Here is a 20,096-nt window from a genome sequence, read left to right as displayed (position 1 = left end):
AAAGTCTACGCTCTCAACATCCAGGCTGTGAGAACCAGAGACTGGAGGTTGGGATGCAGAAGCGCCCCTTCGTCCTGTGTGATGAGGGTCGGAAAACACTCCAATCTCCACGGTTCTTCGGAGGACAACTCCAGAAGAAGAGGGAACCATATCTGAAGCGGCCAAAAGGGAGCTATCAGAATCATGGTGCCCCGGTCTTGTTTGAGTTTCAACAAAGTCTTCCCTACCAGAGGTATGGGAGGATAAGCATACAGTAGACCTTCCCCCCAATCCAGGAGGAAGGCATCCGATGCCAGTCGACCGTGGGCCTGAAGTCTGGAACAGAACTAAGGGACCTTGTGGTTGGCTCGAGCTGCGAAGAAATCTAGCAAGGGGGTGCCCCACACTTGGAAGATCTGGCGCACTACTCCGGAATTGAGCGACCACTCGTGAGGTTGCATAATCCTGCTCAGTCTGTCGGCCAGACTGTTGTTTACGCCTGCCAGATATGTGGCTTGGAGCCACATGCCGTAACGGCGATCCCAGAGCCACATGCTGACGGCTTCCGGTGCCCCCCTGCTTGTTGATGTAATACATGGCAACCTGGTTGTCTGTCTGAATTTGGATAATTTGGTGGGACAGCCGATCTCTGAAAGTCTTCAGAGCGTTCCAGACCGCTCGTAACTGCAGGAGATTGATCTGTAGATCGCGTTCCTGGAGGGACCAGCTTCCTTGGGTGTGTAGTCCATCGACATGAGCTCCCCACCCCAGGAGAAACGCATCCGTAGTCAGCACCTTTTGTGGCTGAGGAATTTGGAAGGGGCGTCCCAGAGTCAAATTGGCCCAAATTGTCCACCAGCAAAGGGATTTGAAAAAACTCGTGGACAGGTGGATCACGTCCTCTAGACCTCCAGCAGCCTGAAACCACTGGGAAGCTAGGGTCCATTGAGCAGATCGCATGTGAAGACGAGCCATGGGAGTCACATGGACTGTGGAGGCCATGTGGTCAAGCAATCTCAACATCTGCTGAGCTGTGATCTGCTGGGACGCTCGTACCCGGGAGACGAGGGACAGCAGATTGTTGGCCCTTGTATCCGGGAGATAGGCACGAGCCGTCCGAGAATCCAGCAGAGCTCCTATGAATTTGAGTCTCTGTACTGGGAGAAGATGGGACTTTGGGTAATTTATCACAAACCCTAGTAGCTCCAGGAGTCGAATAGTCATCTGCATGGACTGTAGAGCTCCTGCCTTGGAAGTGTTCTTCACCAGCCAATCGTCGAGATAAGGGAACACGTGCACTCCGAGCCTGCGAAGCGCTGCTGCTACCACAGCTAGGCACTTCGTGAACACTCTGGGCGCAGAGGTGAGCCCAAAGGGTAGCACACAGTACTGGAAGTGACGTGATCCCAGACGAAATCGAAGATACTGTCTGTGAGCTGGCAATATCGGGATGTGTGTATAAGCATCCTTTAAGTCCAGAGAGCATAGCCAATCATTTTGCTGAATCATGGGAAGAAGGGTGCCCAGGGAAAGCATCCTGAACTTTTCCTTGACCAGATATTTGTTCAGGGCCCTTAGGTCTAGGATGGGACGCATCCCCCCTGTTTTCTTTTCCACAAGGAAGTACCTGGAATAGAATCCCAGCCCTTCTTGCCCCGGTGGCACGGGCTTGACCGCATTGGCGCTGAGAAAGGCGGAGAGTTCCTCTGCAAGTACATGCTTGTGCTGGAAGCTGAAGGACTGAGCTCTCGGTGGACAATTTGGAGGCATGGCGGCCAAATTGAGGGTGTATCCTTGCCGGACTATTTGGAGAACCCACTGGTCGGAGGTTATGAGAGGCCACCTTTGGTGAAAAACTTTCAACCTCCCCCCAACCGGCAGATCGTCCGGCACGGACACTTTGATCTCGGCTATGCTCTGCTGGAGCCAGTCAAAAGCTCGCCCCCCTGCTTTTGCTGGGGAGCTGTGGGGCCTTGCTGAGGCGCACGCTGCTGACGAGAGCGAGCGCGCTGGGGCTTAGCCTGGGCCGCAGGCTGTCGAGAGGGAGGATTGTACCTACGCTTACCAGAAGAGTAGGGAACAGTCCTCCTTCCCCCATAAAAATGTCTACCTGAAGAGGTAGATGCTGAAGGCTGCCGGCGGGAGAATTTGTCGAAAGCGTTATCCAGCTGGTGGAGCTGTTCTACTACCTGTTCGACTTTTTCTCAAAAAAAATGTTGTCCGCTCGGCAAGGGGAGTTCGCAATCCGCTGCTGGATCCTATTCTCCACGTCGGAGGCACGCAGCCATGAGAGTCTGCGCATCACCACACCTTGAGCAGCGGCCCTGGACGCAACATCATAGGTATCATATACCCCTCTGGCCAGGAATTTTCTGCACGCCTTCAGCTGCCTGACCACCTCCTGAAACGGCTTGGCTTGCTCAGGAGGGAGCTTGTCCACCAAGCCCGCCAACTGCCGCATATTGTTCCGCATGTGGATGCTCGTGTAGAGCTGGTAAGACTGAATCTTGGCCACGAGCATAGAAGAATGGTAGGCCTTCCTCCTAAAGGAGTCTAAGGTTCTAGAGTCCTTGCCCGGGTACGCCGAAGCATGCTCCCTAGAACTCTTAGCCTTCTTTGGGGCCAGATCCACCACACCAGAGTCGTGAGTGCGCATCAGCTCTGGGTCCCCATGGATCCGGTACTGGGATTCGATCTTCTTGGGAATGTGGGGATTAGTTAGAGGCTTGGTCCAGTTCGCCAGCAATGTCTTTTTTAGGACATGATGCATGGGTACTGTGGACGCTTCCTTAGGTGGAGAAGGATAGTCCAAGAGCTCAAACATTTCAGCCCTGGGCTCATCCTCCACAACCACCGGGAAGGGGATGGCCGTAGACATCTCCCAGACAAAGGCCGCGAAAGACAGACTCTCGGGAGGAGAAAGCTGCCTTTCAGGGGAGGGAGTTGGATCCGAAGGAAGGCCATCAGACTCCTCGTCAGAGAAATATCTGATGTCCTCCTCCTCCTCCCACGAGGCCTCACCATCGGTGTCAGACACAAGTTCATGAACCTGTGTCTGAAGCCGTGCCGACTCGACTCCGTGGAAACACGGCCACGGTGAGAGCGCCGAGAGGTAGACTCCCTCGCCAGCACCGGCAAAGCTCCCTCCACCGACGTTGTCGGGGAGTCTTCCTGGGAGGCGGCCGCAGCCGGTACCGCAAGCGGTACCGATGTCGGAGACCTCACCCCGGGCAAAGGGCCAGCCGGCGCCTCACTCGACGGTACCGGTGGCGCAAGCACCCCTGGTACCGGAGAAGGGCGCAACAGCTCTCCCAGAATCTCTGGAAGAACAGCCCGGAGACTCTCGTGCAGAACGGCTGTGGAGAAAGACTGGGAAGCCGATGCAGGCATCGAGGTCAGAGTCTGTTCCGGGCGTGGAGGCGGTTCCGGGCTGTCCAAGGGGGAGCGCATCAACACTTCCTGAACAGAGGGTGAGCAGTCCTCCCGGTGCCGATGCCTACTGGGTGCCGACTCCCTCGGCGACCCAGAGCTCTCGGTACCGAAGCGGGAAGGAGACCGGTGTCGATGCTTCTTTGATTTCTTCAAACGAAGCATGTCACTGGAGCTTCCCGGTACCGACGAGGAGGACGTAGAATCCAACCGTCACTTCCTCGGGGCCGAGGCCGAAGCCGAAGAAGGTCGGTCTCGGGGGGGCTGTACTGCAGGAGCCCTCAGGGTAGGAGGAGACCCACCCGAAGGCTCACCGCCACCAGCAGGGGAATGGACAGCCCTCACCTGCACTCCAGTCGAAGCACCACCGTCCGACGACATCAGCACTAGTGGAGGTCCCGGTACCGCCGATGCAGCCTTTCGATGTCTCGGTACCGACGATGCAGAGGGTCGATGCCTCGATGCAGTCGATACAATCGATGCCGAGGTCGAAGGTCTTGAAGCTGTCGACGTCGATGCACTCGATACTCCCGGTGCTGTTGCCGACGAAGAGCCCGAGAACAACACGTTCCACTGGGCCAATCTCGCTACCTGAGTCCTCTTTTGTAAAAGAGCACAAAGACTGCAGGCCTGCGGGCGGTGCCCAGCCCCCAGACACTGAAGACACGAAGCATGCCTATCAGTGAGCGAGATTACCCGGGCGCACTGGGAGCACTTTTTGAAGCCGCTGGGAGACTTCGATGACATGGGCGGAAAAATCACGCCGGCGAAATCAAAATTTGCGATGATGACAAAAGGCACCAAAAATAAGGAAGAGAAAACCCGTACCGAGGCTAAAAAAAAAGGCCGATCCCGAAAGCGAAAGGAAACTTACACTGGGGCAAAAACTGGACACACGGGAAGGGACAAGCCCGAAAGGTCTCTCTCTTTTTTTTTTTTTTGCGAAATCACAAAGACGCGTGAGGGTCAACTTGAGGGGCACGAAACGGCGGCAAAACACGACCGTCCCGAGCACGGACAAAAGAAGACTGACGAACACGAGCCAGTTCGGGCGGGAAGACGGCCGCGCATGGGCGCGCGAGAGCTAGCAAAGGCCGATTGGAGGGGCTGCCGTGGATGTCACCCATCAGTGAGAACAAGCAGCCTGCTTGTCCTCGGAGAAAAAAGGTATCATCTTATTTTCTTGTCCATGTTTTATTTTGTTTGATTTCTATTGATAACCTTTAAGAGTGGACTAACACGGCTACCACATCTCTCTACTTAAACTTTTAGTTGTGAACTATGAAATTATTTTTTTGTTTTGTTTTTTTCTATTCTATATAAACATTTATTGGTTAATACATTTTAAACTATTCACAGAATACCTTGTTGGTCTTATCTAAATTTCTTTTTAAGTATTTTTTTTACTAGTACAAGCTAAACATTGTTTTATATCTCAGCATTTATTTCATCTGTTGTATCAGTTCTTTCTGGGAAGCCAGTCTATGTTATCACAGTGCATTACATATATATTTCAGTTATCTGATGTTGGACTTACATGACTTTAATGCAGTATCCTTAAATGTTAATGGACTAAACAACCCAATCAAGCGCACTAAGGTACTTTCCTATATTAGTAAGTTGTGACCATCCATTGCTTTGCTACAAGAGACTCACCCACATTTTATTTTTATTTTATTTATTTATTTTATTGCATTTGTATCCCACATTTTCCCATCTATTTGCGGGCTCAGTGTGGCTTACAATACATTGTAATGATGGAAGTACAATTTGTTACAACACAATTATGGTTACATTGTGAGGAGTTAAGTTAAAACAAAGTCCAGGTATCGTTAAGGGGAATAAAACGATGGAGAAGAACGACTGAACAATAGAAGAACAACGGATACTGATAGGGCAACAGAACATTAGCAAGAGAACGTTCGGGTATAATATTTTTTACCTGTAAAATTAAGGTTTAGATGTGTTAAAGTTACAGGGGATAATAGTACAGAAGAGAATGTATTGATGCATTGTTAACAGTGTGTGTGGACTTCATGTGTTTTGATCTTTTCGATAGATTTTTTCAAAGAGATGAGTCTTTAATAGTTTGCGGAAGTCAGTTAGTTCGTAGATCGTTTTCAGGTTTCGTGGTAGTTTATTCCAGAATTGCGTGCTCTTATAAGAAAAGGTTGATGCGTGCAGCACTTTGTATTTTATGCCTTTGCAATTAGGGAAGTGGAGGTTGAGGAAAGTTCGGGATGATCTTTTAGCGTTTCTGGGTGGTAGGTCTATTAAGTCAGACATGTAGGCTGGGGCTTCACCGTGAATGATTTTGTGGACTAGTGTGCATACTTTAAAAGTGATGCGTTCCTTGAGTGGGAGTCAGTGTAATTTCTCTCGTAAGGGTTTCGCACTTTTGTATTTTGGTTTCCCGAAGATGAGTCTGGCTGCTGTGTTCTGGGCTGTTTGAAGTTTCCTCAGTATTTGCTCTTTACAACCTGCGTATAGTGAGTTGCAGTAGTCCAGATGGCTGAGTACGAGTGATTGCACTAGGCTGCGGAAGACGGATCTTGGGAAGAATGGTCTTATTCTTTTCAGTTTCCACATGCAGTTGAACATCTTTTTGGTTGTGCTCTTTGCGTGAGTTTCAAGTGTTAGGTGGCGGTCAATAGTGACTCCAAGGATTTTTAAAGTTTGCTGAATCCCAAAAGTTAAAACACTCCTGAGTGAAGGATGTTTGCTACTCTGTTGCCAAAGGTAAACATAATGGTGTTGCAATTCTTATTGCCAAAGATGTACTGCACAAGTTCTTCAAGTTAAGTCTGACGATGATGGGCAATAGACAAAGATTACCATACAGGCCTCTAATCCAGATGTTTTCAACCGAGTCATCAGGGCACACCCAGAGAGCCAGGATTTTCAGGATATCCCCATTGAGGAATGGGTTGAAAACTTCTGCTGTTAAAGATGATCCAGATTTCTTCACTAACTTGGTATTATAAGCGTGTTTGATATTGAATGCTCCACTAATCAATGGAGGCAATTTTAATCTTTCCTTGACCCCATTTTGGACAGGAATCATATCACTAACTCCAAATTGAGATCCAGACTAGTTCTACAGTCTATTATATCAGAACTTGGATTATCTGATGTTTGGAGACTTCTCTACCCTCCTCTCCAAGACTACAAACATTTTCAGCTGTACACAATTCCTATGAATGCCTTGATTTCTTTTTAATCTCCAAATCCCTTATACATTCAGTTCTCAAGGCTGACATTCATGGAATAGTAGTTGCAAACCAAGCTGCCATTACTCTCACTAGACCATGAGACTGCCTAAACCCACATGGAGCCTCAATTCGAGTCTTCTGGGATTGGAGGATTTTATACCTCTTGTACAGGATGTGACTAAATAATTTTTCAATGAAAATATATCATTCTCGATATCTACAATGTCCTTAGGGGACGCATACAAGGCCACACTCAGGGGCCATATCATCGGATTTGTAGCAAACAAAATGGAAAGAACATTTAAAATCTTTACTTTCTCTTGAAAAAGATATACAAAATTTGGAACACCAACATGCAGCCACAGCCAATCCCGAAACATACAGTAGTTTACTCAATATCAAACATTCCTACCATAAAATTTGCTCTGAAGAAGCAGCTGCTCAAGTACTTCAATCTTCAGCTTATTACTATGCTTGGGGTAATGAGATTGGTCTCCTAGCTAATTATCTTCAAGAGAAAAGGAATCATAAAAAAAACCTTCAGGGAATACAGTCACTTCTGACTAATTCCTGAGCAATTCATGACATTTTACCAGCAACTATATTCATCAAAATTATCCAACTTCTCTACTATGGCTCACTTTTTCGCTTCACTTCTACCTAACCCTATTACATTGGAATGTCTACTTGATGGACCCATTTCCCTAAAAGAAGCCCATGATGCCATAAAATCTTTGAATTCTAAGAAGACCCCCCCAGCTATGGACGATTACCCAGTTGAGTTTTATAAAGCTTTTAGAACCATCTTGGCTCCTAAATAGCTTGAGTTATTCACTTTCTTACAACATAACAAATCTGCTGGCTGCTCCTTTGCTGAAGTGATGATTGTGGTCTTCCCTAAACCTGATAGAGATCTGCTGGAAGTTAAGAACTACTGGCCAATCTCATTGATAAATGTGGATGCTAAGATTTAGGCAAATATTTTATCCATGAGACTCAACTCGGATGTATCTTATCTCATTATCCTGATCAATCTGGCTTTTTCCCTGGTTGTCTCTCTAATTCCAACAACAGATTCCTACTTCACATCCTTCAGGCAGCTCCTAATATGTCTTCATCCTTGGCTGCTCTCTTTCTTGATGCCAAAAAGGTGTTTGATCGAGTTGAATGGTCATACTTGTTCAAAACTTTCCAATGGTTTGGCTTTGGTCCCAACATGATCCAAATGATATACAAACTCTAAGATTCTCCAGTAGCATGCAGTTGTGTGAATTTGGAGCTTTCATCTTAAGTTCATCTCTCCAGAGGGACGTGTCAGGGATACCCCTGTTGCCACTATTTTTTAGATTTGGCACTTGACCCACTGGCTATTGCGATTTGACATTCCATCACGATGAAAGGAATCACTCTTCATAGGGTGGAGGCAAAATTCTTCCTGCATGCTGATGATATAGTGGTTTATCTCTTGGATATGGATTCTTCCCTCTCTCATTACATGCAGACAATCCAATTTTTTTCCATCTATATCTGGATACAAGGTTAACTGTGAGAAATCCATTGCTCTTTCTCTTAATGTTCACTGTCAATTTTATTTATTTGTTGCATTTGTATCCCACATTTTCCCACCTCTTTGCAGGTTCAATGTGGCTTACATAGTAATGTAATCAGCATTAACCGATTCCGGTTTGAACAAATACAAGTTGCGAGTAATGTCAAGGTGATATTATGGTAGAGTGAGATACATGTATGGTAAAGACAATTGGGGAGAACTTAGTGAGGGAAAGGAAGAGTTAGGATATGTCCGTTACGATCTTTGGTTATGCTGTGTCGCAAATGTCCAAGTTTTTTAATGTTGGGTCGGTGAGGTATGCCCTTCTGAACAATTCTGTTTTTAGTGTTTTCCGGAAATTCATGTGGTCGAGTGTGGTTTTTACTGCTTTTGGTAGTGCGTTGCACAATTGTGCGCTCAGGTAGGAAAAGCTGGATGCATAGGTGGATTTGTATTTGAGTCCTTTGCTGCTTGGGTAGTGGAGGTTTAGGTATGATCGTGCTGATTTTATGGTGTTTCTGAGTGGTAGGTCAAAGAGGTCTGTCATGTATCCCAGTGCCTCGCCATAGATGATTTTGTGAACTGTCTTGCAGATTTTGAATGTGATACGTTCTTTAATTGGAAGCCAGTGCAGTTTTTCTCGGAGTGGTTTGGCACTGTCAAAACGCGTTTTTCCAGATATAAGCCTTGCTCCTGTGTTTTGGGCGGTTTGAAGTTTTTTTATGATTTGTACTTTGCATCCCGCATAGATTCTGTTACAACAGTCTGCGTGGCTTAGTACCATTAACTGTACCAGGTTGCAAAATATTTCTCTAGGGAAGAATGGTTTCACATGTTTTAGTTTCCACATTGAGAGAAACATTTTCTTTATGGTGACTTTAGCTTGGGACTCTAGTTGGAGGTTTCGGTCGATTGTTACTCCAAGAATTTTCAGGCTGTCTGAAAAAGGGAGGGTGTATCCTGGGGTGTTAATGTTTGTGGGTTTGTATGTGTTGTATTGGGATGAGATGATGAGACAGTGTGTTTTTTCTGTGTTGAGTTTTAATTGGAATGCGTTTGCCCATGAGTTCATGATGTTTAAGCTCAGCTTGATTTTACTGGTGATTTCTGTTAAATCATGCTTGTAGGGGATGTATAATATGACGTCATCGGTGTAAATGAATGGATTAAGGCCTTGTGTGGATAGGGCTTTGGCTAGTGGGACCATCATGAGGTTGAAAAGGATCGGTGATAGTGGTGATCCTTGTGGTACTCCGCAGTCTGGATTCCAGGGTGACGATATGTTGGTGCTTGATTTCACTTGGTATGTTCTGGTGGTTAGAAATATTTAGGTAAACAATTTTATACAGATCCAGACATGACCCTTATCTTTTCTCCTGTCTCAGGGATAGGTCAAGGGAAAGAAATTCACACACATCATTATTATTTACATAATATAGGCCTTTGGGAGAAAGTCACAGGTTCCACATAATCAAAGCAGATTTATACCAGATTGCCTCGTCCCACTCGGGTAACTTCACCTTTTTATTAGAAAAGCATTAAATCATAGGTTAACGGGGTCAATAGTTTTACATCATAAATTATAAGACACAACCTAAGGATAATCATTGGTTCAGGTTATATTCTGCTACCATCAGCAGGTTGGTGGAGATTCAGGGCAAAGTTCAACAACAGTGAGCAATTCCAGTAAAGAATCTGGCTATTTTTAGAATAAGGAACTCTTTGCAGCTAGCACACATTATTTTTAAGAACACATCTGTATGCTCAGGAGTCTGGAGATATGTAGGTTAATGGTATATATCATTCTTAGTTCCCTGATCTTTCACAAGACATGCTAGACAAGCTTATCCTTAGTTACAATTTCCAGCATCTGGACAGGACATTAATTACAAAACAAGCTTAAACTGTTTGTTCAGCAAGAAGGCATTTGTTCAATTTTCCATCCTATTCTCCATTCCAACATATAACTCTTAATAATCCCTTCTGGACCAGGGGGCACCATTCTCACTGATGTCCTCAATAATATCAATGCTAAGTACCAATTACACTGAGGTGAACTGTTAGAGTTAGTTTTGAGACCAAGCTCAGAAAGGTATAGAAGGTATTCAGTTTTTGGCAAGGGCAGGAAAAAAAATCTAGGGTCACAACAGATGGCAAACCTCTTCCATTTAAAATTAAATGATCTCTTTGTAGAACCTTTTTCTGGAAGCAAGCAAGACTCTGGAGACTCCCTGATGTCCCTGAAGAGATGCCTATGCTCTCAGCATCTAAGCCACGAGGGCCAGGGATTGGAGACTGGGATGCAAGAGAGATCCCTCATTCTGAGTGATGAAGGTTGGAAAGCAGTCCTGTCTCCACAGATCTTCTGAGGTTAACTCCAGAAGTAGAGAAAATCAGATCTATCTTGGCCAATACATTGCAATGAGGATCATGGTCCCCAAGTCCTGCTTGAATTTCAGCAAAGTCTTCCCAACCAGAGGTATTAGAGGATCTGCATACAGAAGACCCTTTCCTCAATGAAGACAGATGACACCGGATTCTAGTCTGCTGTGGACTTTTGTTGTTCAGGTGAGTGGCAAAAAAAAAAAAAAAGAAAAATCCACCAAGGGTGTGCCCCAAACTCAGAAGATCTTTCCAGTCAAATATTAATGTATTCTGCAAAACATTTATAAGGAAGCACCCACATTAACTCTGCATTATCCAATTAGTGTGTGCTAATCATCACACACTAGCTGGAGAACACAGAAATGGCCACTCAACACCTATGACATGCCCTCTCCCAAAAATATTTCTAAAACAATCAGTAACATGTAGGTTAGCGTGCACTAAGAGGCAAACCACCACAAAATGCTTTAACATGTTCCTGTGGTAGCCTGTTGGCATGTGCTAACCACATATTAAGGGATTCATGCTCTTTAGTAAAAGGATCCCATAGTTACCAAAGATCTCAAGAGAACAACACATCAAAACTATGATGTGGGATCTCAAAATACAATAGAAATGTTAACAAGATGACTCCACTCATAGCTTTATTTGCACTTTCAAAATCAGATAGTAACTAAAATTAAACCCTGAAAGAAAAAAAACTAATCTCTATGCTAGTAGAGGTATTAAGTAGCTGTAAGAAGCAAAAGCAAGACATCTTAAGGGATGAGAAAATAGGTGTGAGAGTTCTTACTCTTGCAAATACAAAAAAAAAAAAAAAAACAACCTGCAAATATAAGAAACCATGCTCATTTGCACCTTAATTTATCCAGGTACAAAGCAAAACCGCATATAAATAGTGGTGATCATAGCATAGTGTTCTTGTAGAAAATTTGTGGTGACCACTTCACTCAGTAAGGCTCAATGTACAATGGGATTTGGATTCAACAGAGCTGGCTAAAATCAAACCTGGATGTGTTCAATCACCTCAATTAAATTTGGGCAATTGGTTGATTAACTAAGGGACAGTTACTTTCACATGGGCGATATGGTGTGAATAACTTTGCTCCACAAATGACATAATTATTTAAAAACTTAGGACCCTGTTTACTAAGCTGCGCTAGAGACATGCGCTAACCACACGCTAACAAGATTAGCACTCGCCAAAAACACCAGTGAACCTTAGTAAACAGGGCCCTTGGTTATGTGTTTATTCAGGTTCCCTTTGTATAATATTACATTTTGTTTAGAGATTAGAAACCATTCAGTGTGAAATATGTGAAAACAGTGGGAACTAGGGATAAAATCTATTTCATATCAAGACAGAATAAAATATTTCCCATGGCCCTGTTATTTTAAAGGGTTGATTCACTACCTCACATGCATTAACCTACATTAATGAAAGTACTTTAGTGGATCAGCCCGTTTGTCTGCACATCTGTGTACAATTATACAGCTACATCAAGTGCTGCTTTTCAGCCTGGTTTTAGTTTTATGGAGTGCCTTTCTCTCTGTCTGTGCCTGTAACAGGGCCCTAAATCAATAGCTTTCAGTTCTGTGTTCTTAATAGGATAGCGAGAACAAAGAAGAAAAGAGGGTCTTAGTGAGAAAGGTTAAGTTTCTCCTCAAAAGGGAGAGCAAAGACAAACTGCAATAATTCACATATTAATTTTCTTCTTTCTGCTTGAATGCCTCAAACTTTCATTTTGCCAAGCTCCTTAACTGCAGTAATCTTAGAGACTTCCCAGGAATCTGGTCCATTTAAGAAAATCCACTGTTGTTCTTTTCTCAATAGACTGCAGCAAAACCTTTCCTCTTCTCCTCCTCCTCTAATCTGTTGAAGTCAGTGGCGTAGGAAGGGGGGGCGGTGGGCCGCTGGGGGGTGCGGTTCACTGCTCTCTCTGCCCCGGAACAGGTTACTTCCTGTTCCGGGGCAGAGAGAGCAGGGAACCAGCAACGTGCAGTCGGGGCGGATCGGCCCTCCCGCCCGTCCCTCGTCGCTCTCCGCTGTAAGTATGCGCTCCGGGGGGGGGGGGGGTGTGCGCGCTCCAGAGGGGGTGCCATGCTGCCCCCGGGGGGGGGGGGGGGGTGCGCAGCAGCAACCCGCCCCGGGTGTCAGCTGCCCTCGCTACGGCACTGGTTGAAGTACTACACATTTAAGTGAGTCAAAGGCATGAGCTAATTCTGTGCAATGTACCGCTAACGGAGACGTGGTTTTCTTAGTGGTGATCACTTTTGAGCCAGTTCAATATGTACTTGAATGGATGCCATCCTAGTATAAGGTTCACCAAGAATTCAGATTGGCATGAAATAACCTATTTGGACGTGAAAGTATGGAAAAGGTTGAATCAGTTTCAGACATCAGTTTTTAAGAAAGCCACTGATCGGAATATATTTCTACACTACTCGAGTTGTCATCCCAAAGCCCTAAAGGACAATCTATGTCCAAAATCTGAATAGGAAAGAAGGTTATTTTCAAAAAAGAAAAACGTCAAATTTTTTTTTATACTGTTTCGAACAAGGTTTTGTGCTTTGGACATTTTGGGTTTTTTGGTCCATTTTCATGGAAAAAAAAAAGAAGTGTAAAACGCAGAGATTCATGCCATTAGGATGTAGGAGGAGCCATCATTTTTAGTAGACTAGTCCCCCAAACATCCCAGTAGAGCAATGGAGCACCCTAGAAACACTTCTGACACAATCATTAACCTTCATCTGCATAGGCCAATCCTTTAGTTGTGGGCAAAAAAAAAAAAGACACCATGTTGCAAACTGAACACACAAATTCTTAACAGAATCTCAACGCTCACTGTATCAAATAACCAAGAAATGTCCAGCATCACAAAACAAACCTAAGAATATAGCTTGAACTCAAACAGCGTTAACTCTATCCATGAAAAGGTAGCACCACAATTATTACACCATGCTCTAGAACACCATATTTACCACCTACAGGGAAAGCAGAACAATCCAGTTGCTATAGATCCTTATGAAAAAATTACACACTAGCAGTATGGTTCTCAAAACTATTTTGGAATAGCACCAGCTAAGTCAGGTTTTCAGGATATTCACCATGAGTATGCATGAAATAAATTGACATGCAACCGCAATACATGCAATTCTCTTTCTGGGAGGGGTGGGGATGGGGTTCTATTAGGATGCTGATGATTCAAATGATCAAAATCTCAAGGGGTGCAAAGCAAACAAAGTTCACTGGGGGAAAAAGAATTAGTAGTGCAAGGTTGAACATATGCTTAGGGGGGAGAGCTAAGATCCTTGCACTGACACTTGAAGAAGTTAAGGAAAGTGAGAAAAAAAATTCTATTTAGAGGGTGGTAGACATCTGAACAGATTTCAAGTAAAGGTTATAGGAGTCAAAATAGTGACATAATTCAAGCAGACATAGGACAGACCCAAAAGAACCCAATGGATGGAGGGACTGAGAGATCATGACAGACCTATAACAGCATACCAAACAGATAGGGTGGATCAAATCATCTTTTTCAGCTGACATGTATGGTCTATGTATAATACTAGCCGTTAAGCCTGTTAAAACGGGCGAGATTTCCAGCTACCCTCCTCCATGCGGGGTCCCCTGCACTGACCTGACAGCGCCTCTCACCTCCGTGTGAAAGCACTGCAGGCAGCAGCAGATCGCTTTGCTGCTGCCTGCAGCGCTTCCACACGGAAGTGAGCGGCGCTGTCAGGTCAGTGCAGGGGGCCCGATACGGAGGGGACGAGAGCGTCAGCAGGGATGGGGGGAGGGGGGAGGTTGGTGCGTGCGATGTTTGTTTCCAGGCTCCAGCGGCAGCGGCCGACTCCGTTTCCCTCTCTGTTCCGCCTCTGACATCATCACGTCTTGACGCGAGGGCGGGACAGAGAGGGAAGTCTCTACTGCGCATTTGCAGGTGAGTCGGTCACTTGCCATTTATATGTTTGATTGACGCGAGGGCGGGACAGAGAGGGAAGTCTCTACTGCGCATTTGCAGGTGAGTCGGTCACTTGCCATTTATATGTTTGATTGAAGAGTTTAACATACCAAAGGTTCTTTATGATCAAATTTCCGACCAGTATGGAGTACAGTCAGAAAATATCATGAATAAAAGGTATCCAAAGAGCAAAGAATCTAAATACAAAGTACATTACAATCTCAGCCCATTCCAAAAAATCAATGGTTGATTTTTTTTCTTAACTTGAGAGAAAATTCAGTATTCAGACAAAAAAATATATATAAAATATTATAATTTGTATACCTTTTTTCTGATTCCTTGGTTTGCTTTGATCTGTCTCTTGTGCTCACAGAAGATGAGTGATTAAGAAACCTAGAAACAAATAAAATCCTTATAAAATTGTATTTACTAATACTATACATAGTTACACAAAAATTTTAAAAGTATACCAAACTAATTCATGAAAACTTTATCAGGGCACATACCTAAAGAGACTACCTGTGGCATGATCATTTAATACCAATCAGAATGATTTTAATTTCAGTACAAACTATGGTAGCATTCTATCATGTATCTTTTCAATTTAGGATTAATTTCAACCAGAAACTTAAACAAGATTCAGAAACCAATTGCATTCGAAACCCTACAAGAAAACCATTCTGTTTACCTCATATCCTAGACATGCTCTCTAATCTTTCTATTTGTGGTGTGTCTATTTCTTATCATAAGAATTTTCAGTGTACAAGTAGTGACAGAATCACTAGTCATATGTGTGGGTGATATCATCACTCTTGGCACTAAGATACTTCAAAAGTATCTTCAGGACGTTGACAAAAACATTTCTGAGCATATATAGTACCACTTGAGTTGCTGAACTCTGTAGCATGCTTCAGTTCTATTGTTTAGCTTAAGGAATTCAGCATCAGAAGGGGATGTGAAAGAGAATGGACAACTGATGATTTCTGCCAGCCTCAGAGAACACACTTAATAACTACACTTTTATGCCTGTGTTTACAAAGGTGCACTATAGGCACGTTAGCATTTTTCACACGCGTTAAACACTAACGCACCTATAGAAATATATTGGTGCATTAACGTTTAACATGCCTTAACTTTAAAGGCGCGTTAAAAACGCTAACACGCCTTAGTAAACATACCCCTTAATGAAGGATAGTGGAAGACTAGTGGAATCACCAATGAGACACGGATTCCCCAGTTAAGGTAAAGACAACTCTTAGATAAAATGTGGTGTCCTGTGTTCTCCTTGGAGCTTCAAATCAATGGGTATGGCTTTAGGAAAGATTCTTAGGGACCTATGCATGCCTCAAACAGAGGTTGGATAAGCATGCTCAGACTTATAGGGGGATTCCCATGACTCTTCAGACTCACTCTCACAGGAAACAGAATATCATCCAGAGGGGTACTGTCTTTCAGCAATGATAAGAAACACTGAGTTCACCAGTACTAGGATGCTAGATAACTTTCCCTCACACAATCCATTCAGCTTCAATTTGGAATACTTGACAATTAAGTCTCTACTGTTGGTGATGTGACTCCTTCCTCTTAAGTGTTGAGTGTCTCATGTGAGTTGCTCAGCACTCCAAGTGGAGTATACCCAGTTGATACAGAATTGCATTTTTATGCACTGAGCTACTGCCTCATCTATTATCATTTGAGAGCTCTTCTTTAAAAGACAGCAGAGACAAAGGTATGATGAAACTCAGAAGGTGGACCAGCTATCTCCATAGGTTTTTGAAGGGATCCTAATGCTGTACCCCTGCAGAGAAAAACAGTCTCAGAATGCTGCGGTGCTGGCTGCTCTATGCATTAAAGCTATTCTGGCAGCTTTCTAAACAACCACTAGGAGAAGCAAAGAAAATTAGGGCAATTTATTTTTCATTAAACAACATGTTTAAATCCATCCCTGTGCTCCATAGACCCTATGACTTATTTTAAAGTAGAAATGAAAGGGGGCATACAGAGAATGAAGAGGTGTTTCAGGTAACATTACTAAACTAAATAGCCTTCTAATTATTTAAAATTAGTCTTAAACACTTACGCACATACCTTCTACCATGTACTGTAGGCATGCAGTATGTTACGATGCTACTGCATAGATATAGATATACAGCATATAACCCCAATGGAATTTAAAAAAAAAGGTGTAAGATAAGCACAGAGGATATCATTGGGCAAAAAAGGATGGTAAAGTAGTACTGGAGTAAACTGCATGCAACAGTGGTTACAAGCCAAAAATACAATACAATTCTACTCAAACTGTACTCCATTAGGGCTACAGTAACCTACATAAATCCAAACTTCAATGTGCACAATGAGGCTGAATTTCTTAGAACAACGGTCTCATATGTTTTGGTGGCTATGAGTATTGTTACAAAACTTGAACATAAATCAAGGGATGGGCATGGGTGCTGGATTTAGTATTAGTCTCATAAGAATCAAAGTTAAGTAGCCCAAGGTGGCCTACCAGAAGAGATGATTGACAATACCTAGTGGACATCAGAATACTTTGGACAGATATGGAAAGTGGTGATAGAAAAAAGTATGAATGCTTAGGTAGAAAACAAAAGGGGGAATACGAGGAATTAATATTGGGTTGCATATAGGAATTTATATGTTTATCTGTCCAAAGCAGAAGAATCTCAGCTGAGCAGAATGGATGTCTATTTGGTTTGTAACTGCAATCATCTGCTGTGGGATAATTTTATAAAGCTTATTGCATGTTTCATATGGGGAAAATGATTCTTATACAACTGCATTGTAATATGCATGCTTTAAAAAAATCCTAGGATCACTGAAAGACTATGCCTACTTTTAAAGGCATTCCCAGTGGCTTAACTGTGATATATGCATGTATTTTACAAACATGCTTCTGCACACACAGGGTGCAAGCAAACATTTACTGTACACCTTCTCTGGAGCAGGCAACTTGACATTACTGCCTGTCTTTGTAGGAGATGATTTTATAAAGGCACATACGTGTCTATATTACCTTTATAAAACAGGTGCATTTTATTAACATTTCAAATATGTGCCTTGTTATGAAATTACTCCTTATACGGCTAACTCTGTAGAGTACATAAACCCTATTCAGTATATGAGTAATTCTCAAGTGTGACAAATCTGAGAAATGTTTGGTGTAGCAATCACCTCCAGTCAGACAACCAAGTAAGAGTACTGAGACAGATGAAAGATACACAGATGTGCTTTATTACTGTGCCTTTTTTTTTTAATTATTATTTCTGCTGGGAGAAAGGCAGAGGATTAATAACTCACCAGACCTCCCTTTGCAGGGAGAGAACTAACATGAGGGAAAGAAATGGCAGGTATGAAAGAGAATGTGAAATAGAAGAAAAAGGGAACAGCTGAGATAGATATCAAAAAATATTTACTCTCTCCTGAGTAAATATTACCTGCTTCTTATTCTCTGCTAACTAGTTTACAGAGGTGGTTAATAAATACTGCAAGCAAAAAGCAACAGTTGCCATAAGAATTCTTTTTTTTTTTTTATTAAGAACCCGTATAAGAAGATTGTTCAAAGAAGCTTAGCAATCCACAAACCAGTGTTTGTGATGTTAGGAGGCAATTTACGGCAGTCTCTGTTTAAGAGCAGTGTTAATCATTACGCTCTACAACTCTTTTACCAGGTTAAGGAGACCAATTATTAACCCCTGAGGCAGGCATTAATTTGCCAAAACATTGCCCATGTTGGGTTCTATTGCTTGAATAAACATTGTCTCCTACATCACTTCTGGCCTATTGTGCTTTTTCTTGTTGTGCTACACCATACCATAACCATATGCAGTGATGAAGCAGAGCATGTTAATCAATGAGAAGGGCCCTAAGATTTCCACTTGTAGATGAAACTGAGCTGAATCAAATATTTACAATATTAAATTTAACAGTACTAGATTTAGAAAGGCTGCTTATTTACTGACATATTCCACATATTTAGAGATAATAATGGTTTTGCCATGTAAGAATAGTTGTCAGATCTAGAAAAAACAAATGCTTTGCTACAAAGCTATGTACTGACTCAAAACTATCAGTCATGCTTGAGCACCAATGTCCTAATCACAATTTAACCATACTTAGATATTTAAAACTACAACCACATCTACTCTGACTGAACATTAAGGTAATTTTACTATGCTTAATATGGCATCTTTTTAAACTCCATAAATACAAGATACCTTGATGCACGTCCTGCAGCCCTGGTCCTCTGGAACAGTTTCTCACTGAATGATGTTCTATAACTTAACGGTTTCCGTCTGTATTCATATTTCACGTACACCACCCAAATGCAAAGATGTAAGAAGAAAAACAGAAGGTGGAGGTGGGAGAGGACAGGGGAGTAATTAGTATATAAAATTAAAATGTAAAGAATGTAAAGATTTTGAAGGGATGAAAGAATAAGTGCTAAATAACAGGAACAGTAAATTGTTATTAAATAGATGCTAAAAAAAAAATACAATATCTAACAAAATAAGGAAGGATTCCCTACAAAAGAGGTAATGTCCAAAGCAGTAGGGAAGGGACGTAGGACAACCAATCCAGGCAGGACAACAAGGATGAATAAACTGAAGTTTTATTGCCAAAAGACCAGGTAAAGCAGACTTGACACTGTCCCGTGTTTCGGCAACGATATGTCTGCTTCAGGAGTCAGAGTATCTACATGCATAAAATACATAGAGACAGGGGCCTGTGTTGAGTCTACTGTACCTGGTCTTTTGGCAATAAAACTTCTATTTATTCATCCATGTTGTCCTGGCTAGATTGGTTGTCCTATGTCCCTTTTCTACTGAAAAATACAATACCAGTTGTACAACAGACAAGTAATTCTACAAGAAAATACATAAATATGTCACTAACTATGCATGTACCACTATCTGCATACTGGATTTAAGTTTAATTACATCACAATTTTTCATTTATGACCATGCTATTACAGCCTAGTTACTAATAAACAGCAGCACAAAAATACAGGGAATTATAAAATACGAAGAATTCAATGATGAATTATGTGAATGTCATCATTAACATTCTCCACTTCTAGTGTATAAATACTTAAACTCTGTAGCTTATTACACAGACTACACATTTTCAGGAACCCTCCTCTGTCCATAAGCCAGAGGCAAGCTTAGTGTTAAACGTGCTGGGGCCCAAGGCATAAATTTAGAAGCGGGCCAAAAGCCCAACACACTGTATTGCCTTCATATTTAGGTAGCTCTGGGGTTCCATGCAGCATGGAGGGCCCAAGGCGACTGCCCTGTTTGTGCCCACCTATTTTCAAATGCATACATAAGAAAATCTTTGAAATAAAATGTTACATGCTTGCAGAACAATTTTTTGGTCACTACATTGAATTGTTATTCGGATATGTAAGAGTTCCACGATTTTTGTGGAATAGTTCAAATTTGTTTGGCCTCATTTTACACACATACACACAAGCAAGGTTAAAAGATACACACACACACATGTAAGGTTACAATATTTAATAAGTATGTTGTCTTAATTATTCATTTTTGTAGACTTTTG

General features: G+C 42.8%; 1 protein-coding gene across 4 annotated transcripts in view; it reads right to left on the bottom strand.

Annotated features, from left to right (window-relative positions):
- LRCH2 (leucine rich repeats and calponin homology domain containing 2) overlaps window positions 1-20,096 on the bottom strand; it is a 263,804-nt gene that overhangs the window by 100,958 nt on the left and 142,750 nt on the right. For 2 of the 4 annotated variants that reach the window (XM_030209796.1, XM_030209797.1), the window contains exons 12-13: window positions 18,752-18,829; window positions 14,844-14,912 (exon numbers count right to left, since the gene is read on the bottom strand). In XM_030209796.1, the coding sequence (XP_030065656.1) occupies window positions 14,844-14,912; window positions 18,752-18,829 (147 nt within the window). The remainder of the gene's footprint in view (window positions 1-14,843; window positions 14,913-18,751; window positions 18,830-20,096) is intronic. The other 2 variants (XM_030209798.1, XM_030209799.1) reach the window with 1 other exon arrangement.

This window comes from Microcaecilia unicolor, chromosome 7, assembly GCF_901765095.1.
Source record: "Microcaecilia unicolor chromosome 7, aMicUni1.1, whole genome shotgun sequence".
Taxonomy (NCBI): domain Eukaryota; kingdom Metazoa; phylum Chordata; class Amphibia; order Gymnophiona; family Siphonopidae; genus Microcaecilia; species Microcaecilia unicolor.
The sequence above is the reverse complement of the archived record's forward strand: the minus strand, read 5'-3'. Positions and strand labels throughout refer to the sequence as shown.